At 49.0% G+C, this 27998-nt stretch overlaps 1 protein-coding gene across 11 annotated transcripts in view; it reads right to left on the reverse strand.

The window, feature by feature from the left end:
• The window catches only part of pou2f2a (POU class 2 homeobox 2a), a 36929-nt gene continuing 8931 nt past the window's right edge, over nt 1-27998 (reverse strand). Inside the window, exons 1-16 of one of the 11 annotated variants that reach the window (XM_057045913.1) lie at nt 15461-15635; nt 11897-11962; nt 11743-11777; nt 11413-11472; nt 10592-10711; nt 10109-10447; nt 9768-9873; nt 9592-9683; nt 9326-9475; nt 9100-9241; nt 8861-9009; nt 8577-8777; nt 8266-8471; nt 7746-7814; nt 7353-7426; nt 1-6252 (exon numbers count right to left, since the gene is read on the reverse strand). In XM_057045913.1, the coding sequence (XP_056901893.1) occupies nt 5924-6252; nt 7353-7426; nt 7746-7814; nt 8266-8471; nt 8577-8777; nt 8861-9009; nt 9100-9241; nt 9326-9475; nt 9592-9683; nt 9768-9873; nt 10109-10447; nt 10592-10711; nt 11413-11472; nt 11743-11777; nt 11897-11962; nt 15461-15515 (2193 nt within the window). In that variant the 5' untranslated portion in view covers nt 15516-15635 and the 3' untranslated portion in view covers nt 1-5923. Of the gene's footprint in view, nt 6253-7352; nt 7427-7745; nt 7815-8265; nt 8472-8576; nt 8778-8860; nt 9010-9099; nt 9242-9325; nt 9476-9591; nt 9684-9767; nt 9874-10108; nt 10448-10591; nt 10712-11412; nt 11473-11742; nt 11778-11896; nt 11963-15460; nt 15636-27998 lie in introns of those variants that run through there. The other 10 variants (XM_057045914.1, XM_057045911.1, XM_057045912.1 and 7 more) reach the window with 10 other exon arrangements.

The following is a 27998-nucleotide window of genomic DNA, read 5'->3' on the forward strand; positions in this document are numbered from 1 at the left end:
TAAAGTTTTGTTTCCTGTTTTATTTGGATGAATGAAACACTTTCAGTTACAAAAATGACTTAAAATGAACAACACTGTACAATGAACAAGTAGAATTATTTTTCTTCCTTTTTTGGTTTTCAAGATAAGTACACTAAAAGGCTAACTTGCTACCACAAGGGAGAAGAAGGGTGACAGAAAAAGGCAAATAGAGGCCTGGAAAGGTGGAGGTGTGGGGAACAGGTTTGATGGATGGAAGACACACTGAGAGAAACACACACACACACACACACACACACACACACACACACACACACACACTTATGAATAGAAGCTGACCGTTGTAACAGGAGGAATTAAAGCTTTGTATATTAGGAAGTTTGGCAAACAGTTTGTCCAACAATGCTGGGACAAACAGCAAAGGAGCGACGGCAGAGAACCAGGTTCTGTCACACAGTCATGCACACACAGGTCTACACACACACGCGGGGGGGGGGGGGGTAAAGGTCAGACAGGTAGACGTTAGTAGACAAATGAAAGGGTTTGGGGGGGTAAAGCAGTACTCTGGCAGCACGAGCAGAAAAGACAAGAACTTAAGAAGGATCAGAACAGCTACAAAGATACCAAGAGAATCATCATCATTATCATCACCATCGCTGTCATCATCATGAGCATCATAATTATGAGAAGCTAAAGTTGTTGTTTTTTTTTCCAATGACAAATACTTAAAAATATACATTTCATCATCATTTGAATTATCACCATTATTATTATTCCCCTTTGGATAGCTGAGGTCAATGCTTCACAGACCGGCTCGCTAGGTGACGGAGGGGTTGTGGGAGATCAGATGGGAAAGGATGGAGGGGGCGGGGGTGGGGGGGGGGTGTCGTGGAGGCGTTGTGTTGAAGAGAAAAGTCATGTTAGAGATCTTTGGTTTTAGTCTTTAACGTCTGACTCGCGTTGTTGTGTTGCTGGAGAAACCTTTGGACTAAAGCTGTATTGCAGAGAGAGAAGAAAAGGGGTGAAGGAGAGAGAGAGAGAGTGTGTGTGTGTGTGTGTGTGTGTGTGTGTGTGTGTGTGTGTGTGGTGGGACGAGAGGAGGAGCAGGAGCAGGAAGCAGCCCTGCGTCTGGTGTCTTGCTCACTGTGTTTCTCCAACCTTCACATCTCTTTTAACTGGGCTGCGATTCATTTTTCCGGGTGTTGCTGAGCAGCAGAGGGTGTGAGAGCACCTTTAGAGAGGCGTGATCCCGGCGTCTCCGCATCCCTCGTGGCACTTACACTTCACTTCATACTTTTCTGTCATTTTAGGTGGCTTTTAAAAAAAAAAAAGTCATACTTTGCGTGATTAAAAGTGAAACAGGAACTCCAACTGACGGCTCTACGTTGCCCTTTCTGGCTCCACGCTAACAGCGACGCCTCGTCCGTCTTTAGGTGAAGAAGCACATTTAGTCAAATAGTGAAAAAGAGCCTTAAAAACTCTGGTTTTGTCTTGTCAAACCAACAAATAAAATCTGCTAATTAAACTCTTTATATTCTGTATTTTTCATAGTCACTGACTACATTAAAATAGATTCCTAACCAAAAATAATCACAATTTACGAGTCGTAAAACGAGTTGTAACTTTCAGAAGTGAAACATAATTTTTGGCTGAGAGGTTCGAGAAGATGGTTTCTGAAAGAGGACACCGCGGTCGCCAACGATGGGCCAAACCTGATAAAAAGATTTAAACGACGGTTAGTTTCCAAATTGCTCTGTTCTGATCTGGAGTTGTGCCGTAAAGGTGCAGAGAAACACAGAGACACAGACGTGAAAAGTGGCGTTTCTCACGACCACTCAGCTGCACCTCAGTCTTAAAGGGCTCCCTGGTCCCATGGGAGGGTTTGACTTTGGTATCATTCACTTAGGGGGTATCCCCCCCCACGGGAGCTGAAGCCCTTCCCCCCCTGAGGTCACCGCTGAGCGGGTAGCGCCACGCTATCCTCCATCTTCCAGCGTGTCCTCACACACACACGAGATGGGTGAAAGATGTGTGCGTGTGACATCTAGCAGCCCCGGTCTCAGCCAGTCACTGCCCCCTCCCTGATAACAGAGCGTGGACACCAACCGGACAATAGCCCCCCCCCATCACAACAACAGCGAGGGTGCTCGGTGACCCTGGTGACCAAAGGTGCCGGGAGGCGCGCCGCCTGGACGTGTGTGGAAGAGGCCGTGAAGGGCAGATGCGAAGGAGGGCCGCGGCTAAAGCTCGACACAGGCAGCAGGGGGCGTTTTCAAGGGGGGCGGGATGTGTGTGCACGTGCACGTGCGCCGGAGCATGAACCAGTATGGCCAGTTTAATCTTCTCGATCCCTGCAATCTTCTCCACGATCTGAATCTCTTCTTTAGCTCCATTAGCTTGATTAGCTTTAAACTAGCTTTGCCGCGCCCGCTCCGAGCCGTGCACGCACCATCCACGCGCGCGCGCACGCACACACACACGCCCGCCCAGCTCCCTGGTCCTCGCTCGAACCCCAGATTCAAAGTCTTCATCTATTTGGTTTATCATCAAAGAACATGAGGTATATGATGAACTATCTCTCTTTTACATCCTTCAGCGGACGATGAAAAAGTCTAAACGGAGAAAGCGGGAAACCAAAAGAGATACAGGTGAACCTGAAAAGAGACGGCAGGACGTCCGGAGGTGATTCACAGGTTGGAGCCCAAAATGGGCCCCCTTCCGTCCTTCCCCCTTCAGCTAACTTGAGCCTGTTGCTTCCGTGGAGTTCTTTTTTTGGTTGTGTAGCTGTAAAGCTTTCAGCGAGTCGCAGCGCTGGGCTCAGACGACACCTCGCTCAGGAATTGCTTGGTTAGAGGAACCTACTGTCGCTTCACACCTCGTTAGAAGGATCTGCATGTCTGTAGGTGCGACACCTCGAGGGAGGAGGTGTTTGTCCGCACAGCGCCGCCACTCATTCTGTGCCGGCGAGGACAAGAAAATGGGAATATTCTCTTATGGAATCCTGACCGGACAGGTGGTTGCATTTCCTGTATTATTTGGTTTAAAGACGTTCGAACTTAAGCAGGAGGCAGAAAGCAAAGCAAACAAACATCAAAAATACATCCCAGAATATGAAAAAAGCACCCCAAGAAATAAATTACCCAATAAATAGCGAGAAATAATAATAAAAAAAGGCGCAGATTAATCAACCGTACCCTGAATAAATAGTACAATCAAAAGTCTAAATCCTCTTAATCAGGAGAAATAAAGCAAAAGTCCAGAGAGAGATAGTAGATAATTTTTGGTCTAAACTCAAGTTATTATCATCATTTTTTTAGGATGTTTTTCTTGTTCCTCAAAGTATTTTTTTGTACGTTTTTTTTTCCTCTTTTTCATACATTAGCGATAAGTAAGCAGTAGAACATAGACTTTTTTTGGTTTCTACAAAATCTATAGAAGCACTAATAGATACATTCCGTCTACGAGTCAGTGTGGAGATAAAGTCTCACCGTCCTGCTGCCCATCCCACAGCGACGGGTGGTTGGTGGCGGGATTCTCGACCCTTTCGGGATCAAACCAAATATTCTTGGGAAGTGTCGGCGCTCGTGCGCGCTCACGCACGCTGCGGCCCAGGCGGGCGGCGGCTCCTCTTCCTCTCGGTTTGGTTTGCTTCCCTATTTGGTTTGGGGTGTTTTTCTCATTTTGGGTTTCTTTTCACCTCTTGGTTTTTGGCTTTTCGAGTGTCTTTTGTTCGGGTTCTTCTCTAATAATAAAAATCTGGAAGCTAAATTTTCACAGTATTTTTTCCAACCACCTGATAAAAATCTCTAGCACGACTACGAAAAAAATAAGGAGCTCTTGTAATAAGTAAGCGAGTACGTTATTCCAAATGAGTAGTAAGCACTAAAGTACAGTACAGAAAACGGCACAGCAGAGATAAAACAATCAGAACCAACCAACAGAAATATAAAAACAGATCTTTTAGAAGATTTAAGTTCAGTGAGGTCATTTGCGTTTCGCTCCATCCAGGACCAGAGCTGGAGGGGGGGGGGGGGGGGGGGGGGGGGGGGAGGCGCCCCTGCTCGTCCATCCATCCCTCCATCCATGCTACAGTTTCAGAGTGGGGGGGCCACGTTACAGGCCTAAAGCTAAAAGACGGATGGAGAGATGCAACAGCTTTCCTTCTTCTCTCACGCCCCCCCCCTCCCTCCTCCCTCCAGCCACATTTGGTTTTTTTGGTTTGGTTGTTTCTTGTGTTGGGTTTTTTGGTTTGGTTTATTTTTGGTATCCTTTTGGAGAACGTGTGATGCCTGCTGTCGTCTCTCGTCCCTCGTTTGCCCGTCCGGCTGCACCCGTCTTCCTCGGGGTGTGGGTGTAAGGAGCGGTCCCATAAATAAAGCTTCCCCGGGGGGCTTTCTTGGACGGGCCAGGTGAAGGCGGTTCCGCCCAGAGGCTCGTGGCGACAGAATCTGCTCCTTCTGTCTCCATCTGTGTCTTTATTGTGTCGGAACGTCTCGGCCGAAGCTCTTGAACCCGAGCCGGAGTCGGCCCGGAGAATGCTTTGGTTTCCATTTGAGCTTTAATGTCCGTCTGAGGTGGAAAATGATGGTGAAAACGATGGCAGAAACAAAGAACACACACGTGTGAAGAGGCCCGGAGCGTCCGGAACCAGCTGCGACTAACTTTGGCTTTATTGTCCTTCAGTTCTTAGCACACAAATTCGACCAGTGGCCTCTTTCATATCTACCCAACACCATCGACTCCTTCCTACAGGACACTTTAAGGGCTTCGTTAATGAATCCACACACCGCTCACGCGTGCTGGGATCTGTGGCACTTGAAGAGGCCGGAAACGCTCCTGTTCCGCCCTCGTCCTCCCCGTTTCTGGATAAAGCCACATTTTTGGCAACAAGCACGCACGGGCGACAAAACGGCAACATAAGAATGACCAAGATGGCGATAATGATGATGACGCTGAGGAGACGGTCACAATAAATAAGAGGTGGCCGCGAAAGGAGGCTAATAAATAACGTGTAAAAAAGCGACGGCTGTGAAGACGGCAGAGTGTCGGGAAGAGGGAAGCTCTTCTAAACTCGAAGCAGAGGTAGGTAAAGAGCCCAGAGATGACCATCATCCAGCAACATTCTCCACCAAAACATCGGCCGCGAGACACTCGGACAAGATGGCAACACAGGATGGATGGATGGATGGATGGCGTGTGTGTGTGTGTGTGTGTGTGTGTGTGTGTGTGTGTGTGTGGGTGTGTGGGTGTGTGAGAGAGAGAGGGTCCTGGTCCTGGATAGCTTCAGTATATACACGTCCTTTGAATAAAGCTTTTCTCTCCGTATTTTTGGTATTTGGGATTTTGGTATGTTGTCTTTTTTTGTCATTGTGTATTCCTCCTCTGCCTCGTCCTCAGGTACATTTTTGGTTTAAACTTTTCCTTCTTTTCCTTCAGACCCGCAGCTTCTCGAGAAAAGAGTCAAAGAAAAAAAAAAAGCTCCGTCCTCCGCCGTCTTTGAGCCGCCATTCCTTTAGTCAGAGTTTAAAGTCACATTTGATCATTTTTGGTTTATGCTCGGCGACATGCACCTCTTCCATCTCCCCTCTCTGGGTTTGCTTTGCTTCAGACTGGAGAGAAACCGTGTCGACGTCACACAGGACAAAAAAAAGTTCCACGCTGCCTCCTCCAGGTCTGAGAGATAAAGATTTTTGGTTTCAGTCTTCCTCTTTCTGGCCTTCTCCTCTTTTTTCCCACATCTTTCCCTCCCTCTCTCCTCTTTCATTCTGTGTATTTTTGGCATCGAAAGAGCGGGAGAGAAAGAGAGAGAGAGCATCTGTGGAAAAAACCAACCAACAAGCAGAAGAAGAGCGCAGGACAGAGTAAGAGATAGCTTTGGTGTGAAAGGTGAGGTTGACCGTTTGCTCCATCTCCCTCCTCTTTGATTGGCCTGTGGTGGGTGTGGTCACTCGATCTTAGCTCCGCCCAGGGACGGCGGGCTGTGTGCCATTTCGCTGGAGGAGCAGGAAGAGGCGGGACTTGAGCAAGGGGAGGGGGAGCAAAGAGTGGGGCTGATGCTGCTGGCCGAGGGGAAAGGTGACGACTGGGAGGCTTTGGCAACGGCGGCGCTGATCAGTCCGGCACCGGGGTTCTGGCCCATGTGGAGGAGGGCTGGGTGGTTGAGGAAGAGGGAGGAAGGGAGACCCCCTCCCTGGCCTCCAGAGGCCCCCAGCATGACCTTACTGCCACCTTCAAGACTGGAAAGAGGCAGCTGGCCACCACTGGCTGCTAGGGCTGAGAGGAAAAAACAAGATATTTCAATGTTCAGCTTCAGAAAAACATCAAAGTGCAGAAAAGGAAACAGTCAGGAGCTCTTTGTCATCCCCGAACACGCACGGAGGAGCGTGCACGTGATGTGTGACGAGAGAAAAGGACTAAAATTAAATCCCATCTCACACGAGGCACCGCAACAGGTAGCGCGAGTGGTTTGTTGTCACGGAAACATGCTGATGACTGCCCTGGCTCGCGCTTCACGTGGGGCTTCTTTTGTGCCCATGGGGGGGGGGGGGGGGGGGTGACGCACGAGCGCCATTTAATGATATTTGTGATCACTTGGGAACAGAATTTCTATCATTGAAAACAAACCAAAACATTAAGAGCCCCAAACGCCCGAGGCGGCGATGGATTATGTGGTCGGCCGAGGCTACATTTGATGAGGTTATTTCAGGCTCCTTGGAGATCGATGTGTGTGTGTGTGTGTGTGTGTGTGTGTGTGTGTGTGTGTGTGTGTGTGCAGCTCTTGTGACTCTTGTGTATTTTGCTGCATATCTGCTCCACATAAATTTCAGATCCCAGAAAGTGTTAGAGGCAAGAATTGCAAAGACATTTTAGTCAGTTTTGGAATTAACGATGTTAAGAGATGAACTGAGACACCACACACACACACGCACACACACACACACACACACTTCCCATGACCACCTCTACAGATATGTATGATCAGTCACACACACTTGATGGGATGGATTAATAGATGGAAACAAATGAGTAGTAACCCAGACCCCTAAATGTGACTCATCATCATCAGCATCATCGTCGGTGTCGTCGTCTTCATCGTCATCTCACACCTCCCTCTCACACCCCCGCCCACACAGGTTCAAAAACAGCTCTGACGGTCTCTTGAGGGTCACTCGCTGTCTGAAAAAGTCTCGTGGAGGTGGGAGGGCTCATGTTTTATGCATTATTGTGACCCTCGTTAAAGGTGTCAGACTCAACAAAAGCTCAAAATCCACCTCAGAACGGCCGCTAATTATCCTCCCCTCGTCAGTGGTTTTATCTTTGTTCTCTCCTGAAATAAATAAACCGATTACGCTGCGTCTTTCTCTCTCACACACCTTGGATGGTGGCCAGGGGATTGTTACCGAGGAGGGCTTGGCTCATCCCTGTGTTAACTCCCATCACAGTGTTCCTGTTGTTTCACACACACGCACGCACACACACACACACACAGGCCACACCATACATGTGCAAGCACACATAGGAACACAGACATGCGGAGGGGAAAAGGTGAGAAAAAAGCAGGTTTAGCAGCAAGGACAAGCAGAGGACAAATTCAGCTCTGGACACACAGCATCTAGAGGAGCAGTTGGCTGCAGACGTGGAGACAAGAGAGAGGGCGTCATGAACGCCACAGGCAACATTAATTACACATTTACTGCGTGATCAAATCCAGCAGAGAATCAGTGTGGTGCTTTCTGCAGTAACAGGCGTGTCGCTGTCGTATTCACCTCAAGTTTGCAGCAAAATCGGTGATGTAGTTAGACACGTCACCGTTCTTTTTACCCATGCGCCATAAGCTGTGAACACAAAAACCACACACACAGACACACACAGGGTTATAGAGCACCGCTGCACAGTGGAAGCTGTGGTTCCCGTTTGCATGTTGGCGCGACAGTGTGTGTGCGTGCGAGCACAAGCGGTCGACGCGTGCGTGCGTATCAGCCGTTTACTCCAAACTGCAGGTGAAACGAGCACTGTGCACGTGCGCTGAAAAGCTTCGCCTTAACGCGTCACTTGAATCTGACCAGTGGCTAACGTGAAACATGACATTAGAATAATGCACGAAATGCAGCGTTCCCTTCATTAACTTAAACGATGCCTTAGTTTTTTCCTTTGATTTCTTTTGTTTTGCATGTGTGCATCATCATCATCATCATCATCATCATCATCATCATCATCATCATCATCAGGAACACCTGCGGAGCTTTAGAGGAGGCTCTAGAGGAGCGCCGTGGCGCCCTGTCTTACCCCGTGTTGAGGCTGAGCGCGCTGTGGCTGGGGGTGGCTGGGCTGGCCGTGCTGCGGGGAGGAGGGGGGGGAGTCACCGGGGACGGGGCAGAGCTGAGGGAGGGGTGGGTGGAGGCCAGGCTGGAAGTCAGGGGGCAGACGGAGGACATGGTGGTGGCTGTTGTGCTGCTCAGACTGGTCACGGCCTGCGGCAGCTGACTGGACATCTGCCAGAGGAGGAGTTTTGATTGTCAGTTAAACGGAAATCAGGCGCTGCCCAGAAATCTGTTAATCATTCATTGTTTTACACACTCGTGCCAATAGACATTTACCATGTGGGGGCTGTAGCAGGGGGGCTTGTGCGTTGCCGGGGCAGACGGGGGCTGGCTGGGAAGGGGAGGGGTGGCACTGCTGGGATTGATGCGTTTCTCTTTCTGCCGGCGGTTGCAGAACCAGACCCGGATCACCTCCTTCTCCATGTTGAGCTGCTCGGCGATCAGCATGATCTCCTCTGAGGTAGGCTTCTGGTTCTGCTGGACAGGACGGGAACTCAGGTCTCCCAGCAGCCTCGCGCTTCGGGCGCGGATGCGGCGAAGAGTGAAGGTGACCCGCTTACCGTCATGAAAGCGCGTTCCAGGGCCACACGTACATTCGTTTCAATGCTGGTTCTCTTCTTTCTGCGGCGACCGGGAATCCCATCGAAGCCTAAAGTGGGCGAGGACAGAGAGCTGGGGCTTGGCAGGGTGCTGTCTATAGACATGGTCTCTGCAGGAGGAGAGCATCCACCGTTAATCATTCCAGCAGACGTTTCTTAACATCGCTGGATCTACAGCTGTGATGCTGATGAGCGCCGACCTGCATCGTTGAGCCACTTCTCCAGCAGTGGCTTTAACTTGCACATGTTCTTAAAGCTCAGGTTGAGGGCTTCAAAACGGGAGATTGTAGTCTGACTGAAATCGTTGCCGTACAGCTTTCCCATAGCCAAGCCTACGTCTCCCTGGTGGAGAAGTACAGATTTAGCAAAGGCGGCGCGCCAAAGACTCAGTGCAAATGCCACAAGCTCATGGGAGCCTCTGCCCACCTGCGTGAAGCCCAGTTTGATGCGTCTCTGTTTGAAAGTGCGGGCAAACTGTTCCAGCTCCTCCAGGTCACTGGGTTCCTCCGGGTGCGAAGTCACCGTGGACACCGTCGTCATGCCGCCACCGCTGCTCACCTCCGCGCTCTTGTCTCGCTGCCGCACGCACGACAGTGCGGAAATGAAAGCGAGAAGGCAGCGGAAAACAGAGATGAAAGGGCGGCAGAGAGTTTCTCGTTTTCCACTCAGCGAATAATAAGTTTCCTCCATACCTGTGATTGGAGTCCCATTCTGCCAGGAGCCGACAGCAGGCTCCCCTGGTTTTGCTGAGGTAGCGGAATAAGATTTGGTGTTGAGAGGAGTCCTGAAAAACCAAACCAAAATTGTCTGAATGAAATCAGCCACATCCTGAACGTTCGGGAAAGGTCTGTGGCGGGAATGGCCCCACCTTGCTGGCCCTGCTGTGCCTGTGGGAGGAGGAACTGGGCAGGAGATGGTAGCGGGTGACCAGGCACCAGCACCAGCTGCTGGAGCTGCAGCAACTGTTGAATGTCCTGTTCCGATAAAAGAAGACAGGCAGAGCAGAATAAGGCCGAACTCAACCACCGACACGGGGCTCAGGAGGGAGGAGAGGATTTGAAAGTAGGAGGCAAAACTCATTCAAACTGTACTCATGCAAGGTGGAAACTCTGAATCACGAAACCTGTTGACATGCAAGAAGAACTGTTCCATGGCTGTTCTCTCAATGAAGTTACTCATCAGGAAATGGATCTGATTGGTTCTCAGTACCTGGGCAGTGAGCTGAATCGGCTGCGAGAGCGTAAGCTGCGGCGGCGGCGGCGGGACAGGGACACTTTGGGTCTTCTGTTCCTGCGCGTTGTGTCCCTGTCCTTGGGCCTGCGACTGGGCCTGCTGCCCTGTCTGCCCCCCCTGCTGCTGCTGCTGCTGCTGCTGCTGGGCGTGATGGTTTGTTGCTGCAGCGGCCTGAGCTTGCTGATTGGCTTGGGCAGCTGCATGGGCGGCGTGAGCGGCGTGGGCTGCGTTCGACTGCTGCACGGCCGCAGCCAGGAGCTGCGCCTGAGCCTGCTGCAGCAGCAGCTGCTGCTGCGCCGGCAACAAAGCCGTCAACTGACAAAAAAAACAAGTCGGAGGAGACAGCAGAGGGGAAGAGGTAGAAAGGAGAGAAAGAAAGGCATGAAACGCAGGAGCCGCGAGCAGATAAAAGCCAAGCGAAACGGTGTGATCGTTGCACATAACAGGAGTCTGTCATACCCCTGCTAGCTGGGAGCTGGTTAGCATGAGCTGTGTGTGCTGCAGCGCTGTCTGTGAAGGGGTCGGTCCGTGAGACAGAGGAAGGGATGGGGACATCTCACCACATTCCTCCATCTTATTCTGTCCAAAACAGTAGGAATTTAAAAAAAGAGAGAAAGAAATGGGCATGTGTGTGTGTGTGTGTGTGTGTGTGTCTAAAGAACACACCCTTCAAACAGAACTGTGCCAGAAAGATTGAGAAAAGCTAAAGCACTAAGAGACGGAGGGGAGGAGCGTGGAGAGGTCAGCACTAGCGTGGAAGCTTACCTGGACGCTTAAGACCATGATCGGAACCGTTGGACATTCAAATTTGATCGTAATTTCAATTTATAACCGCTCGCACAAAATGCCGTCGTGTGTGTGCCGAGGACGCTGCTCAAAAGGATGCTCATCTTCCCAGGACCCGGCGGGTTTATACCGCCTCACTCCTTTGCATAGCTTGTGCGGTATGCAAATAAAGAGTTTATGTTTTGGGGGATGTGTAACGGCATTATGGCCTCTTTCAGCAGGCTTTGTGGTGGGAGAGTGCCACCATCCTCTCAGCAGGTCTGTTTACATTCGAGTCCGGGCGGAGAGTCGACACACGGTGGACCTCAACTTTGAGCGCCACAAAAGAGCGACTGAATGAACAGAATTGAATGCAAAGCTGAGGCAGCTATACTGTCAATAAACCTATTGTGTTATGTTTTTGACACAAAAGCCCAGACATATGCAGAGACATGCACGGGCAGTTCAGTAACACACACACACACAGACACACACAATAATGATCACATGTTCACCTTGTTGCTGCTGTTCAGGTTTGGTGACAGAGGAAAGGGGCTGAGTTTCATTGCCTGAACCTACAGCAGAGGAAAAACATTTTAATTAAAGATTAAACTGAAAACACACTTTACACGATGTCGTCTGCCAACTGTGCACAGTTCAACACAAACGTTGGATAAAATCATCAAACGCTACCAAGATCCTGCGGACCATAAAGTCCGTCCGATATATTTGGTCCCACACTTTTAACCACCATGTGTGAAAGGGAACCAGCAAATTAGCAGCTAACGGAGAAGCGGCATCTGATCCGCCAGGGAGGGTAAAGCTGTTGTGTTCAGCAGACCCACCTGGTGATTTGATTCAGGTCCATTCCGCTCTGAATCTGCGTAGGAGGAAGAGGAAAAAGTGAGAAACTGATCCGACTTGAATAAACACATGAGCTTATGTGTCACGTGCGATCTGATGTCTTAAAAATGAGACCCCGGCTCGTGCACGTCTTACCTGCGCCCTCCAACGGGGAGTTCGCCCCTGTTTTCTCCATCTCTGCTGACTTTGACATCCTGATATCTGCAAAAGGAAAAACACAAAAACACGTCAGCTCAAGTGTGTGTCAGAGGCAAGGTGCAGAGAGTCTAGAGAGTGGCGCTGATCACAATCTTGATGACGAGCGGGGAAAGAGTGCGGCCGGGGTGTTGATCTAACACAAGTCGGGCTGGAGCGTTTTCAGGTTGCTGACTGGGCCAACATGGTGGAATCATTCATGAGCTGCATCCAGCACATCTTCGTTCATTCTTTCCAACCGGTGGTTGAGCAGAAGAGTGGGCTGACCAAAGGCATTGACTTCTAAATTTAACTTGTGGCCACGTGGGAGTCATTGAGCATGAAAATGTCTCGTGTCATGTGTCATTCATTTAAAGACCGCAGTGCTTCCTGGTTGATACTGGGACAGTCCCACAGCCAGTCAGGGCGAAGGAAGCGTTCCAAGAGATGAAAGGATCAGGTATTTTGGCACACGTGCATGTGTGTGTGTGTGTGTGTGTGCGTGTGTGTGTGTGTGTGTGTGTGTGTGTGTGTGTGTGTGTGTGTGTGTGTTACAGAGAGAGAAAGAGAGAGAGAGGGAGAAATTAAGTCAGTCTGGATTTGGGAGTGTGTTTTTTCTGCATTGTGATGTGAAAGAAGAGTAAAGATGCGTGCTTATGTGCGTCTGTGTGTGTGTGTGTGTGTGTGTGTGCTTTTCTGTATGCACGTGTGTGTTTTATCCATCTGAAACCACAAACTGTGCAGGACTTTTTGTTGTGTTCTTCTAAAACTTTCTTTTTCATATTGTGGGGTTAGGGTTAATCACACACATACACACGCACACACACACGCACGCACACACACGCACGCACGCACACACACACGCACGCACGCACGCAGGCACGCAGGCATGCATGCATAGCTACTTCCCTTTTGTGAAAACATGCAAATCCGCCCAACGACCAACTAATTATATCTGCCACCTGCATAATCAACTCCCTCCTTTTCTCTCTGTCCTCCAGCTCTCCGCTCGAGCAGCACCATCCGCCCTTTGTCCAGTATTTTCAGAAGAGAACACAGACACTGAACCCGACTCCCTCCTTCCTCTCTCACTGTCTTTTTATTGTGCCACAAAAACACTGAATTGAAGTTTTGGCCAAACCTGGGTGCTCCTGGTTGGGGCTGCCTCCCACCATCAGGGGGCAGCAGAGACACACAGACCTGCTCACTGACGCCTTAAATAACCCAATTGTCAGCTCAGAGGGGTCATTATTGAGACAAGGAGGCGTAAATAGCCACACCCTATCTGAATGCACATGTGTTTCATATATACAGATGTGTGGACAGATGCTCAGAGGATAGTGGTGATCAGATAGAGAAGCTGCGCTGCTGCGACAATCTGAGGTCCCGGAGGCAGCAGAGTGACCACAGATCGTCCCCGAAAAAGCCTAAGCGTCTGGTTGATCTATTTGTGGCCTCGGCTTGTGTTTGTCCAGCATAAACTCTGCCTGTTTTGGCACCCTACAGCGAGGCTCGAACTTCCACTCTTGCTCAATGTGTGGCGAAAAGTGTCAAATCGGCACGCCAGCGTCCTCCTGCTCTCACTCCGCTCACGTTCTGAACTGGCAGACGTCGTTATCTGTACGAGCATCGGCCCAAGTCAAAGAGGATCATAAAGCTGCTGTCGTGTGCAGATCAGTGAGGTGCAGCCTCTGGCGCTGCGTGTGGGACAGCAGAGGAAGGTGTGTATTGATTCATGGGTTAAAATGGCCTGCAGACAGTAGCGTGGAGGCTAATGTGGTCAGTAATACAGTGGTGGGACAGTATATCAAGATGCTGTGCCTTTTCTCACTTCCCCTCCCGACTTCCCCTTGTACTCAGTTGAACACGGAGTGCTAAACCCAACACTTACTGTCAGTATGGCTATTAATATTAGGCTGTTCTCTCTCTCACTCCCCCTCTCCCTCTTTTACTGTACTGAAACCTTTGCAGAGCCCTGCTGCACACAGGCAGCCCATCAGACACGGACGCATTTGAAATGGACTTTTGGGGAATTTAATAGGATCCGTCGGAATTCAGAATATAACACGTAATGTTACAACACCTGTGGTTTGTGTTCAACCTTGTGGGACGTCACCCCCCCCCCCCCCCCAGTTTAACGCTGAGTAATCCTCATGAATAAATGATGCAATAAAAAACTGTTTGTGTTGTTGTCCTTTTAGCTGAGATGAAACTATCGTACAACCATCTGACACACACACACACACACACACACACACACACACACACACACACTGCAGAGCTGCTATTTTTAAAACTCGAACTTTTTAAAATGTTGATCGCCCAAAATAAAGAAATGAATAAATGTGGTCAGGTCCTGAAAATGAGGATGAGAATTTGTAACCGTGGCAGGTGGCTGATTAGCTGATTATCAGCGTATTAATCATTACTTACACAACGTGCACTCAATATTTCCATGCCAAATGAGATCGACAGATATCTTCTGGATATCAGAAAACGTCTCAGAACATTTCATAACGGAATCTCTCTGCACTTAATCAGACAATCAAGGTGCTAAAATTAAGACGGCGATTATTGGTCTATTTTCACTTCTTTATTTACTCATTTTATGCAACCAACTCATTTCAATTTAGATGATGTTGGTGGGTAAATGAACAGATTTCTGCTGACCAACGCCAAGTCTTGCATTAATCCTATGAAAACAAAATCAAAGCGGCCGAGTCTCATTTGCGTTCTTGTTTATTCCCAAACGGCGCCGTCTGGTCCCAGTAATGACGGAAGGTCACAGCTGGGGTCACAACAGGTTTGGAGATGATTCAGCGACCCGAGAACCAGCAATCAGGTCTTAACAAAAACATGGTTATAAAAGATGCTATGAAATTCGATTAATGGACAGGCGGCCAGGAAATATGAGCAAAGTGACATGTGATAATTATTTTGCTAACGAGAGTCAGTCAGTGCTGCTTCACGCGCGCTCGCGGTCCAAGAAGTTGACACGTTTCTCAGCCACACCTGACCGCTCAAATCAGACCTTCGGTCCCTTTTTCTTGTGTGCTGAATTGAGATTGATGATTACCCCCCACACACACACACACACACACACACACACACACACACACGGCTCTCAGGATACCTTTGATTGGTTTGAGATCAATTTGAATTATTAGCACTTTTAAATTTTTGTAAAAACAAAACAAAACAAAACCTTTTGAGCACATAAACACACACACACACACACACACACACACACACACACACACTTTAGCCATACGATAGTTTGACCTTTCCCTGAGCGTGAAGCATCCATCCGTCATCCATCCATCCATCCATCCATCCATCATCCATGCTCTTTGATATCCTCTAATTAACTGAGCCAATTAGACCCCATGACATTAATGACCACACACAGACACATACACAGACACATACACAGACACACACACACAGACACGCACACACACTCACGCTCACAGCTTATTTAGTGATGGTAAGTTTAGGCCACAGACGGGACAGTCAAACGCTCACCTGACAACCACATACTGGAGAAGTCCTGCGCTGCTATCGCTGCCGTCTTGGTCATGTCTGTGTCTGTCAGAGTGTTCACGCTACGTTAAAGAAAAACTCTCCTTCCCTCTCTAACCAAAAGGAGGACTGTATAAATCATATGGTTTCGAGAATCAGTCTCTCCCACCCTCTCGTTCTCTCTATTGCACATGTCCACACCCCCAAGCTCCACCTCCTCCCCACATCCTGCAAGAGAACAGGAAGTAAGCCTCAAAAGAGTAGGAACTCGTCACAGAGGAGAGAAAAATAAGAGACACAAAAAAGAAAGAAAGGGGACATGTGAGAGGTTTGAGAGTGGGAGAGAGAGGCGGTGAGGAAGGAGATAAAAAGGAGGGTGCTGATGATGGGTGTGCGTGGATGGAAAGTGATGGCGCGGCTGGAAACAGCTCGTGCACAAACACAGACACGCACACACATTCACTTCTGCTGGAGAACGACAACAGGCTCGATATTCTGAATGAACAGCAAATGATACGGACAGAAAACCTTTGGCCGAGAAATGATCTGAACATGAGGGAAAAGTGATCTCGACGCACATCTCTTGTCCGCATCCTCTTCTGTGTCATGGGTTAGACTGTGGGGTTGGTGCACGTGAGTGGGCGTGTGGTGGTCTTTAGGCGTAGGAGAGCTACAGAAGCGAAGACGTGGGTCCTCTTTAGCAATGTTTACCAGCCACAGCGGAACCCCAGTGGAGGGGAAGACTCAGTCACGGTGCCTCTGACCACAGCACAGAGCAAAAAGCAGAGAAACAAAAGGCTAACGGCGTGTGTGCACGTGAGACCAAGAAGATGCTAAACGAGCCGACATGTGAGGTGCGGTAACAATCTTGACAGAGCAGAGCAGCTTTCTCTATCGGCAGAAATGCTGTGTAGGCTGTGACAGTGGACAGGTGTGGCCACTAGGTGGCACTCTTGGTTTTCTGAGCTAATGAACAAACAGGCTCTATAACCTGGGTGCAGCCCACAGACCACCTTCCCTTTCCTTTCCCCCTGGTCCGAGTTCACTAATTCAAACGCTAACTGCAGCAGAGTTCCCAAGTTTAACCTTATAAATTCTTTATTTGGAGATTTACAGCAGCCCAATTTACTGCTGCATAGATACAGCGCTGCACCACAGGAGCAGGTAAACATCAAATACACGTGAAACGAGTCAAGGGGGAAATCTTTCCATGCATATTTATATTTTAGATTTCTTTCTTTTTTTCTTACAAACCCATAAACAAAGATGTATTTAAGGTAAACGGCATTACGTAGAAGGGAAACTTTTGTTGTAGTTCACCAAAAAAGAATTCACTAAATCCTGAATTAAAGTAGCAGAGAATATTAACAACTGCATGTCTGGACATTCAAGTTACTTTAGGCACTAATCTCCTTTTAATTGTTTTTATTTATTTATTCTGCTTAATCTTTCGGCCTTCATCTGAAAGAGTTGTTTGTCTACCTGCAGAAATCGGTTGACAACATGCATCCGTGGAGTGTCGGAGCATTTCTGGCCCTTCCGACAACAGTGACAGACTGCCCATTCGGGTGGGGGAAGTGCTTCTCGGGGTCAGAGGTCGTCTTGGCAGCGCGGCTTTGGCCGTGACCTTTGTTCAAACGCCAATCTAACCATATAACGACCGCGGCGTGCGTCTTTGTGTGCGTGTGTCCATGCATGAATACTTCTCTGAGTAGCCACGAAAGAGTGGTGCGTCTGTGTTGTACATTTCGTGTCAACGGGGGGGTCGTCTGGACCACGAGAGGTCAAAGGCTTTCAGTAACGCTCGGATATCAGCAAACGACCCAAACACGTTAACACACAAGGTAACAAATGTAAAACAGAATAAACAAGTAATGCTGTTAATGCAATGCTGCTGTGTGTGTGTGAGAGTGTGAGTGTGTGAGTGAGTGTGTGTGTGAGAGAGAGAGAGGAGAGAGAGCTGGACCCCAGGGAGGAGGATGGGAAGAGACTGAGGCCTCTAGAGTCCCATCAATCACTCCACTGTCAGAGAGAGCGAGCGAGAGAGAGGAAGGACTGGGGGGGTCTACTAAAACCGTAAATGGGAGAAAAAAGAAGGAGCAGGAATGGGAGGAATGCAGGTAAGCATAAAGAGATGGGAAGGAGACCAGAGCAAGGCTGTTTGCTGATGGCGAGGCAGGTGGGAGGAGCCTGAATATAATGGCTCATTGAGAGGAGAATTCCGAGGTCTCCAATCCAGCTCAATACGCTTCCCCGGCTCCTATATACAGCCTGGGGCCTGCAGCACACACCAGCACTAATTCACATAATCCATCATATTCCTCTTCTTATAAAGGGGACAAAGCGCACGCTCAGCGACGCACCAGCAGCAAGGCTCTTTTCCAGCAAGAGAGAGATTTCAAACCTAATGCAGTGTGTAGGTGTGCGAGTGTGTCCCCATGAGATCTTACACCATTCTAAATAGAAGCTCCAGCAGTGTGGAGACCACAGAGGTGGAGGTTCTGTAAGCAGGAGGGGTTAAAACACACTCACTGTTGGCTGCCATGGGACCTGTGCCATCTTACACACGGACACGTCACCTCCTACACCGTTACAACACCTATTCCTCTCTTGTCCTAACACCTCTCAACCGCTCATTTTTTCCATCCTCCTCCATCTTTCTCTTATGTTTCATATTATATCGCCTGCCCATAGGGAGCGGGGCTCGTCTAGGCAGACATTGACGCTCCCATGGCGCTATCAAGGTTGAAGCCGGGATCTTTATCTTCACTCCGATCACCTCCTCGTCTCCTTCTGCGCTCAGGAGAAGAAGGACGGACGGGGAACGGGCGGCCCTCAGGAGTGATGAGGAGAACCGACCCAGGTAAAAACGAGTGTTTCACTCCCAATCTGCCAACTTCACACTCTCTTGTGCATTTCTGTGCACTCTTTGGCTCATCCTTCATCCCCTCTATTCCTTTTCTTTCACGGCATTTTGTCATCATTCACAAACCCCCCCCCCCCAACCTTCCATGTTCCTTCCTTTTCCAGCAATTTAAACTTTCCTCTGTCCTTCTCTGTCTCTCCTTCCCTCTCAGACCCGTTGGTCAGCAGCAGCTGTGACATCACTGGCCACTGTTCTCCGCTCGGATTGGACACTCGGCCACGTTGCCAGGCAACAGCAGTGAAAGGTCTCAGTGTGAGCGTGTGTGTACGTGGCGCACTCATGCCCGTGTGTGTTTATGTCTGTTTATAGCTACGTGAGTGAAAGGTGTGTGAGCTATTTTCCTCACATTGCCCTTTATCTGTGCATGAGGAATGATCAGAAAAGATCTACTTCAGGGCTTTATATCAGATCAAAGCTTATAGATGATTGGGCTGTCTGGCCACTCTGCTCCACCACAGAAGAAGAAGAGGGGTGCGTGCACGTTGGGTTAATGAAAAAGAAATATTGTACCATGTGTATACATGTCTGAGGCTGCGTTAAACCAAATGTGTATGTTTGTGTCAAATATGAGTGTGTGTGTGTGTGTGTGTGTGTGTGTGTGTGTGTGTGTGCACGCACACGTGTGTGTGTGTGTGTGTGTGCGCGCGGGTGTGTGTAAGCCCCCGGGAGCGGGTGGTTATTGTATCTGACACAGCGGCTCTTTCTCGCGCCTCATATTTCTGGGCCGATCGATTCCTCTGACTCCCGACAAGACAATAATCGCACCTCCCTCTCTCACTCCATCACTACCATTATTACTGACCTCCCCAGGGAATGAGCAGGAGGAGGGAGGGAGGGAGGGAGGAAGGAAGGAAGGAAGGTAGGAAGGGAGGGAGGAAGGGAGGGAAGGAGGGAGGAAGGGAGGGAGGGAGGATGTGAAGTTAATGCAATGAGGAGGAAGCTAAGAAGGTAAAAGAGAGACTGGAAGAATTGATGGAGGGAGGAAAAGACGGAATCGAAGAACCTGAGATAAGGTGATGGAGGGAGCTGAGCTGATAGGGTGAAAGAAAGAAAGGATGAGGGACAAAGCAAGAGAAGGAAAGACCCAAACACATCAGACAGTCAGAATGGGAGGACAGGAGTAGAGACAGGGAGGCCTGAGCAGCGGGACAATAACGGAGAGAATTAACAGAGGAGAGATGAAGGATTCGCACTATCTTCTTCTAATAAAGGAGAGAGTGAGGGACAGGAGAATGGAGGGGTGGGGGGGTTAGACTGAGGTGAAAGAGGGAAAGACAGAGAAATATAGAGAAACGCACTTACATGCGGAGAATGACGGCTATAGTGGTGTGGAGGTCAGCGCTCAGAAATATTATTAAATTGACACGTGAACAATAGTTGATTGGCAGCTTGAATCCTGCGTCGTTTCCCAGAGAAGAACGGCCGACACACACACACACACACGCGCACACACACACCACACACACACAACACACACACACACACACACACACACCACACACACACACACAGGACAGACAAAAGACGTGGCTGTGTGTCTACAACTCTACATGTGCTCGTGAAGGTTTACAGCCATCGTGTGTGTGTGTGTGTGTGTGCGTGCGTGTGTGTGTGTGTGCGTGCGTGTGTGTGTGTGTGTGTGTGTGTGTGTGTGCAGCTTCTCTGCGTGAGCCTGTCACTGCTGCATCTCTATGCTTTGAATCCAGATTACAATTACAGTAATTGGCTCTCAATTCTAGGGATTGCTGTTTGACCCGCTCACCTCTCTCTCCTCGCTCTCCCTCATCCTCACCCGTCTCCACTCATCCCGTCTCCACCCCCCCGTCTTCTTCTCTCATCATTATTCCTACATCTCCCCTCTACCTGTTTAGATTCATCCATCTTTTTTCTGTGTGAAAACTCCTTTCCTCTGTCCCTCTCTCACCCCCCCAAGCACTCCCATAGACTCCTATCCTCCCCCAGGGCTGATTTACTCTCCATCACAGCACCATTTTGGGGAGTTTTTTCCTGCCTCATCCCTTTCTCTCCGTTATTAGGTGAGTCTGGTATATACTTCTTTTATTTATGCTGTCTTCATTATGGGGAGACATGCGCTCAGCCGTGGGGGCTGATACTGACCGTTTGGGGTAAATGTGAAAGAGTGATAGATAAAAAGAAGTAGGTAAGTAAAGGAGGTGATGGAGGTGGTGGGGATGGTGAGTAGGGGGAACACAGGGGAGGTGTGGTGTGTGTGGGGGGGGGGTCGGAAATTGGTCTGGCTAGCGGAACAGCTTTTCACCTCTCTCTCTTTCTCTCTCCCTCTCTTTCTCGCTCCCTCTCTCTATTCTGCTTTGTATTCTGCAGAGATGACAGGGGGAAAGCTTTATTGCTCCGAGTTTGTATCGATCGGGGCCCCTCTAAGGGGGGAGGCCGGGGGACGCGCAGAGAGGGCCCTTTCTCAACGACTGCAGCTACACGCGCCCCTCCCCCGCCATCCTTTCCACCTACCCCCTCACCCCCTTCTCCTGCTCCTTCCAAACCCTTCTCCTGCTTGCTCACTCTGAAATTCAAATTCAAGGTTCTTATTCTCAAAGGTTAGGAGAGGGAGAGCATGAGAAAGGCAAGAGAGAGATGGAGAGATTGAATGAAAGAGAGATGGAGGCGCCTGGCTTCTTCCCCTGATGGAGGCCCTGAATGGGGCTGCGATCTGATAAGTAGAGCCCACAAATACAAACAAGAGAAGGAATAGAGAAATAATGGAGAGCAAAAACTGGATGAGGGGAGCATGTCAACCCCAGTAGTCCTCCCTTCTCCCTTAACTTACTAATGGGCCGCGATCCCCCAGTTTTATGTGCATTTTCCTCAAACTGCACAATGAAACAACCCCGTGTTAAAATCAGGATTTGATCATGTTGAAGCTGTTTCAGTCCGTCCCAATATTCAATCTGCAATATAAAAGTGTTTAAAAAAATAAAAAAAAATCTAAGAAATCGAGATGCGAGATCAGGATTATGTGACGTGAGATGGGGGCTAGACCCTTAAAATAAAGACAACTGACCAAACACCCAATTATACAGGGCACACACACACGCACGCACACACACCCCCGGCCCCATTTATCCGTCAGAAGCATGCACGGTGCTGCATTGATGCCGAGGAGGCGAACAGATTGTCCATCAAAGGGTTACAGGGTTCAAGTCCATGACCAGAGGGCTCGAGGAGGGTTTGGGGGTTGTAGGTTCAACTCTCAGGGGACGGAGAGGATCCCTGCTGTCTCCGTCCAACCCTCCTGCCCTCCACCAGCGCCATCACTCTGTCCTTTGTCTCGTCTCCTCTCGGCCTTTTCAGGCCCTCGATGGTCACCCCTCCGCTCTCTCCCTTCAGGTCCCCGGCGTGCACGGCGAGGCCAGATCACAGACAAACACGGATTCGCCGTGAAATCCCACAGATAACTCGCCGATGCGCAAATATGCTCGTATTAATCCAGCACACTCTTCCAATTCAAATGCTGCCGATTTGCCGGCGCTATCTGCGGCGCTCCCACCGCCGCAGCAGATCATTTCATGTTCCACCTGCATCCTGATTGAAACGCTTTTTTCCCCCGTCTCACCTACTCCTCTCGTGGTAAAGAAACAGAAACACGGCACTGCCTGAGCTATCAGCTCCTGCAGATGGGAGTGGATATGAGCTATTTGTGTAAACAGCAGATACATATACTGTATATATATTGTCATTGATATTGCCTGTGTGGTTTATGTGCACCTGCTGATGTATTTCAGTGATAGACTATACATCAGAGACTTCTGCCGTTTGATTTATAATAGAACACCCCCACATGCAAGCATGCATGTGTTCAAATGTGCACGCACGCGCCCCCGTGCTACAGTAACCCGCAGGTCTGTATAACCCTGGATGCTCCAACGTGGGGATCCATTATTAATCATGCAGGATTTTCCCAAGCAGAGAATATTATTGTTGGGCCTCAATGTGCAACTTTAAGTCTTTGGTGTTTTTTTTTACGAGTTTCCTAATTCATCAAACCCACTTTCAAGACGATTCTTTTCTCGTTTTCTGCCTGATCTCTGGAAAGTTATTTATTGCTTTGTTTTTTTCCATTGCCGATCGGTGGAGACCTGAGGTGTGTTAACCTGCCGTGTGTTAACCTGCCGTGTGTGAGACTAACAATGGCTGGAATCAGAGCGCACAATGATGGTGATGTGAGCGATGGCCGGCCCAACGTCTGGCGTCCATGTTGGCGCGGTCACAGACCACAATCAGGAGCCCACAAGAAACCACTGATTAACCAAAAGCCCCCCCATGAAGAGAGGTCGAACGGTGACTAAACCACAACACGACCGCTGTGTGTGTTTACATCTGTAGGGCGAGCGGGCCGGGCCCTGGCTCTCACGGTAATCGATGAACGAGGGAGGAAAGGGAGGCAGCGGGTGAGGCAGGGATGTGTGCAAGGGAGGGCGGGTGAGGGGGGGGAAATCGGTAAAGAAAACAGGTTATCTCCCGTCATTAGGGGAGGGGGAATCCCCGTCCGGAGGGGGGGTAAAGGCGGGGTGGGTGAGAAGGGGTGAGAGAAGAGTGAAGTTCATTGATAAAAAGGGAAGGAGGGAGAGAGCGAGGAGAGGGAGAGACCATGTTTGGCATCAAGAGAGAGCAGACAATTATCTGTATTGATTAGAGCAGCCCAGTACTGTGAAGACTGAGAAAACTATGACTGGATCAATAGAGAGAGACGGAGGGGGTGAGAGAGGGGGGGGAGTTCGAGGATAGTCAGACCAATAGAGAAACAAAACTATAGAGACAAATGATATAAAGATGCAATGACAAACATCATAAATTGTTGCATTGTTGATGGCGCAAAGTCAAAGATCTAAGGTGTTATAAATGGCCGGAGGGGAGCCGGGGGGGGGGGGGGGGGGTGAGTAGGAGGAGATCCATTATGTTGTTGATGTCATTACTCTTTATCACTGATTTGTCAGCACTGAGTGCATCCAGCAGGGCGCTTTCATCATTACAGCTGCGAGCAGAGGGGAAATGACTGACAAGCACCCACCTCAGACCCATCTGCAAGCCCAGAACCACCCACCTCAGACCCATCTGCAAGCCCAGAACCACCCACCTCAGACCCATCTGCAAGCCCAGAACCACCCACCTCAGACCCATCTGCAAACCCAGAACCACCTCCTGCCGACACCCAGCGCCACCAGGGCGAGCGGGGAACAGCATAAAGCAGGTAGCTCCTACACAATTCAATTCAGTTGTTCACTGACTGTACAAGGCCCGTTTATGTCCAGACACTCTCGTTGGTCTGTGTCGCACGCCGGAACCGAGAATGTCGCCGCTTCTTCAGAAAAGGATCTCAGAGTGACAGTGGGGGTGCATTTGTTAAACGAGTCCATGTTCCAGGTCTAAAATGGTGGAAACAGAGACGAAATGTCCAGCTCTCTCTCACGCACACACACACACACACACACGTCTAACTGCCACGCAGTCAAGGCCAAATATGTACAAGACAAACACATACATGTAAATGCCATGATTTGCACACATAAACACACACACACACACACACACACACACCACACACACACACACACACACACACACACACAGATTAATGTATAATCAAACCCACTTAGGAAGTGTGCAAGTAACGACTCACCACACATCCAGTAGCAACTTACATTTCACTGAATCCTTGAGCCCATTACCCAGGCAACCCCCCACCCACCCCCAAACACACACACACACACACACACACACACACACACACACACAGGGGACCTCATCTGTCATGCCTTAGTTTATTGAACATTACTGATAGAATCCCTCCTTCTGATTCCTCCTGACACTAAAGGGGAACGCATTGTCAGAAAAGGTTTATACAAAGGCAAACAAATAGATGAAAAACCATAAACTCTGAATGGGAACGCGGGGCTGGATATTGAGGAAACCTTTGGTAAGGGCAGAAAATGTCAGCTTTGACAAATGACCTTTTAAGCAAGGAGCAAATGTAGAGAGTCGTGTCCTGTGTGGACAGAAGGCAGCTCAACTGTCTCCATCCCAACGGCGAGTGAAGAGATCGGCGCCGCTCTTCCCAGCGTTTGAAGGGAAACACTCGCTATCACAGCTTTAAATCCTGTCCTGCATCAAACCAAATTCATCCCTACATCAGAAGTGAATTGAGGAAGAGGATTTGAATCACTGGTGTTCTGTATGACATCACCAGGAGAAGGAGAGAGAGAACATTGTAATAAACTAGTGCTAAACACCAACCAAAATCATCTTTCCACAACTCTTTTAACCACTTTTTAGTCACGCGTGTGAAAGGTGAACGTCGGAGCTCCATCACCAAAGCGCCGTCCCTTCCCTCTTGCATACTGTGACCCGACCAGATTTAGAGCCGCACCCGTGCAGGTGAAGCATGCGGGTTTCTAAAAGAGCCGCTGGCGATAGAGGGCGAGGATGGCCTCGGGTCTCCGCTGCTGCACGTGGTCGACAGCTGATGGAAAAACACGCCGATGGACAAAGAGAAGGTGAAATGGCGAAACGCTGCCTGCTAATCTATGTGGGTGTTTGGAGGTCATTTCCACCAAGAAGCTGGAAGCCCGGTAAGTGGATTGAGAAATGGAAGTTAGCACACACCCCCACTTCAGTCGTCGGAGGTGTCGGAGTAACGAAGTCGAAGCCCATAGGAAGGAACCGTTCTGACCTTGGCAAACTCTCCTCATCCCAGCAGACAATGCACTGGCCACACACACGTGTACACACACAGCAGCTGAATGGATGCTCTTTACTTCCCCTCACCCTCTCTTTAGCAACAACAATGAGTCATTTGCAGAGCTGAACTTCAGCACCTGACCGACATCACTGCACACAGACGCTCCATTAAATAACTGCAGCCGCTCCACAAAGCCCGGCACTGTGGGCACATAAACACACCCCACACACAGCAGATTTGCTATGTCATATCCATATGAAAGTGTATGATTCGGTATGCAATATAGATTTGGAATATATGCATGTGATCAATATCTGTTGCTGAATAAAACATGCTGCCGGCTTTTGACAGGCCGATTTGAAATGGAGATGCTATTTGGAATACAAAAGGCTTCAGTGGGATCAGCCCTGAACTCTCCACATAGCAGCAGTTCGCATTTAGACACTCTCACCTGCACTCTCCATAATGCATGAGCTGTCTGAATATATATCATTGCCTGCATAACTCACACACGCTCACGTGCACGCTCACACGCTTGTGCAGGCCAACGAGAACTGCGCGCACAACAGCCCAACGATGTCACGGTGATGAATTGTTTCTTACATGTAAAACAGGGAGAACTAAATAAAGGGCTGGTCTTGTACTCCATCTAAGGTGGACAGGTTCCGACGGACACTTTTTCAATTTACTTCCAGAAAATCGCAACCTCTGGATGCAGCAACATCCGACCAAAGCTGAAAGGAAATAAAGATTTACAAAAAACGCTGCTTTTCTTCTTTGATCAAGCGGTGTGAGACGCACAGGCTGGAGCTAATCAAAACACTGGTACGCCATCGTGAACTTCTAGGCTTTCAGCAGCGGGAATCAGGGTCACGGCTGCAGAACAACTCAGTGTGAACCGGTGTGTGTGTGTGTGTGTGTGTGTGTGTGTGTGTGTGTGTGTGTGTTAATGTGTTGGATGCCTTAGTTTTGTATGTCTGCTCTTTGTGAGAGACCATGTCAGTTCTGTTGGTAGACTGCCAATTAACCAACAAACACACACACACACACACACACACACACACAAGCACATACAGTTTTTGAAAGGTAGAGTCAGCTGAAGCAAGGAATGGAAAGTTAAAGAAGTAAAGACATTTGATCGGTTGCTATTACAGCACGGGGCATTACAGCATGGCAGATGATGATTTATATTATATTACCTTCTTACAATGGCCAATAGTAAATATGCATTTACAGGGTAGTATATCTGTTTTAGAAGACAACTGAATTTACTTAGTGCTTCTATCTCTCTCTGCCTCTCTGCCCCTACTGGTCTTTAACCTTGGCCTCTGGTGCTTCTCCCAATTGCAATAAAGTCACCCCTCCTCCTCTCTTCCACCCCCTCCCTCTCCCCTTTCTTACTGCTCCTTTTCCTCCTCCTTTCTGTCTCTCTCTGTCCCCCGGCACCACTGTTGTCCACTGTTCCACTCATTCATAGTAAACACTATTGATTTTCAGGAGGGAAAATAAAAAAAGCCATGAATTTTAATAACCCTATCTGTCCCCTTCTCCATCTCTTCCTATCCCCCCCCACCCCCACCTCTCCCTCCACCTCCAACCCTTCTTTCCTGAGGGGAGGATAAGGAGATGGGGATCATGTGTGTGTGTGTGTGTAAGGTGGCAGTATATGGGGAGGGGGGTTGCATTTCTCATTTCCCAGCTGTGCCTCTCTCACACAACTGCTCCTTCCTTCTCAAGCCATGCACCTCTTCTTCTCCTCCTCTCTTGCTCAGGCTCCTCAGTCCCTTTTGCTCAGGCTTTGACTCTGGGGAGTGGAAGCAAAGAAAGAAAGAAAAAAGGACGGGGCTGCCCCTTTGTGAGGACGTCTAAACAATCACATGCACACGTCTAACTGCCACGCAGTCAAGGCCAAATGTGTACAAGACAAACACATCCAAATAAATGCCATGATTTGCACACATAAACACACACACACACACACACACACACACACACACACACACACACACACACACACACACACACACACACACACACACACACACACACGGCAGCTGATACTAGCTATTCACTATATTCTAGGAGCATAAAAGGAAATTATTTAATTTTCCTCTCCACCTCACCCTTCTTTCTTTTTTGTGTACTTCCTGTCTCATCTTTACTCCTCTCTTGTTGCATTCATCTACCCCACAACACCCCATCCGCCCCCTCCTCCCTCCCTCATCTTTCTTTCCTGCGTCTCCCTCGCCAGGACGCTCGCTCTCCACCTCTCCGTGTATTGATTTTGCTATAAGCAACGTCCCGTTTGCGACAGGTTAGCACAGACAGACAAAGGCAGACTTCATCAAGCGGCGTTAAACACAGAAGCCACGTCCTCAATAATCACTCCATGACACAAAAGACGAGAGAGGGGGGAGAGAGGGAGGGAGGGAGAATATTGACAAATAGCAAAGCAAAGAAGTAGGGGAAATGGGTGTTGGACGACTCTCCACGATGTCTTTTGTTTGTTGGATGTGCAGACAAATTTTCGGTTTCTTAAAGGGAGGAAAAATGCAGAGTGAAAGTAGCGCGTTACTGCCTGAGAGCTTTCTTAAATGAGCACAAGCATAACAAAGGAAGATATAAAGGATATACCAGCCCATTAGTATTCTATGTTTTATTTTCTAACATCATTATAACAGGGAGTGAGTGAAAAGTGCTGATCTTTTATAAACACAGTATATGCATGCGCTTGTGTGTGTGTGTGTGTGTCTGTGTGTGTGTGTGTCCAGTCTTCATCTCCACTTAATCTCCTGCTCCTAATTCAGAGTGTACATTGAGCCGCCTAATAGGATGTGACTGCAGAGCGCGCCGCAACGCTAGCTAGCTAGCAGCTGATGAGAGGGCCTCCGCAGCCAGAGAAT

The sequence above is a fragment of the Takifugu flavidus genome, chromosome 10 (assembly GCF_003711565.1).
Source record: "Takifugu flavidus isolate HTHZ2018 chromosome 10, ASM371156v2, whole genome shotgun sequence".
NCBI lineage: Eukaryota > Metazoa > Chordata > Actinopteri > Tetraodontiformes > Tetraodontidae > Takifugu > Takifugu flavidus.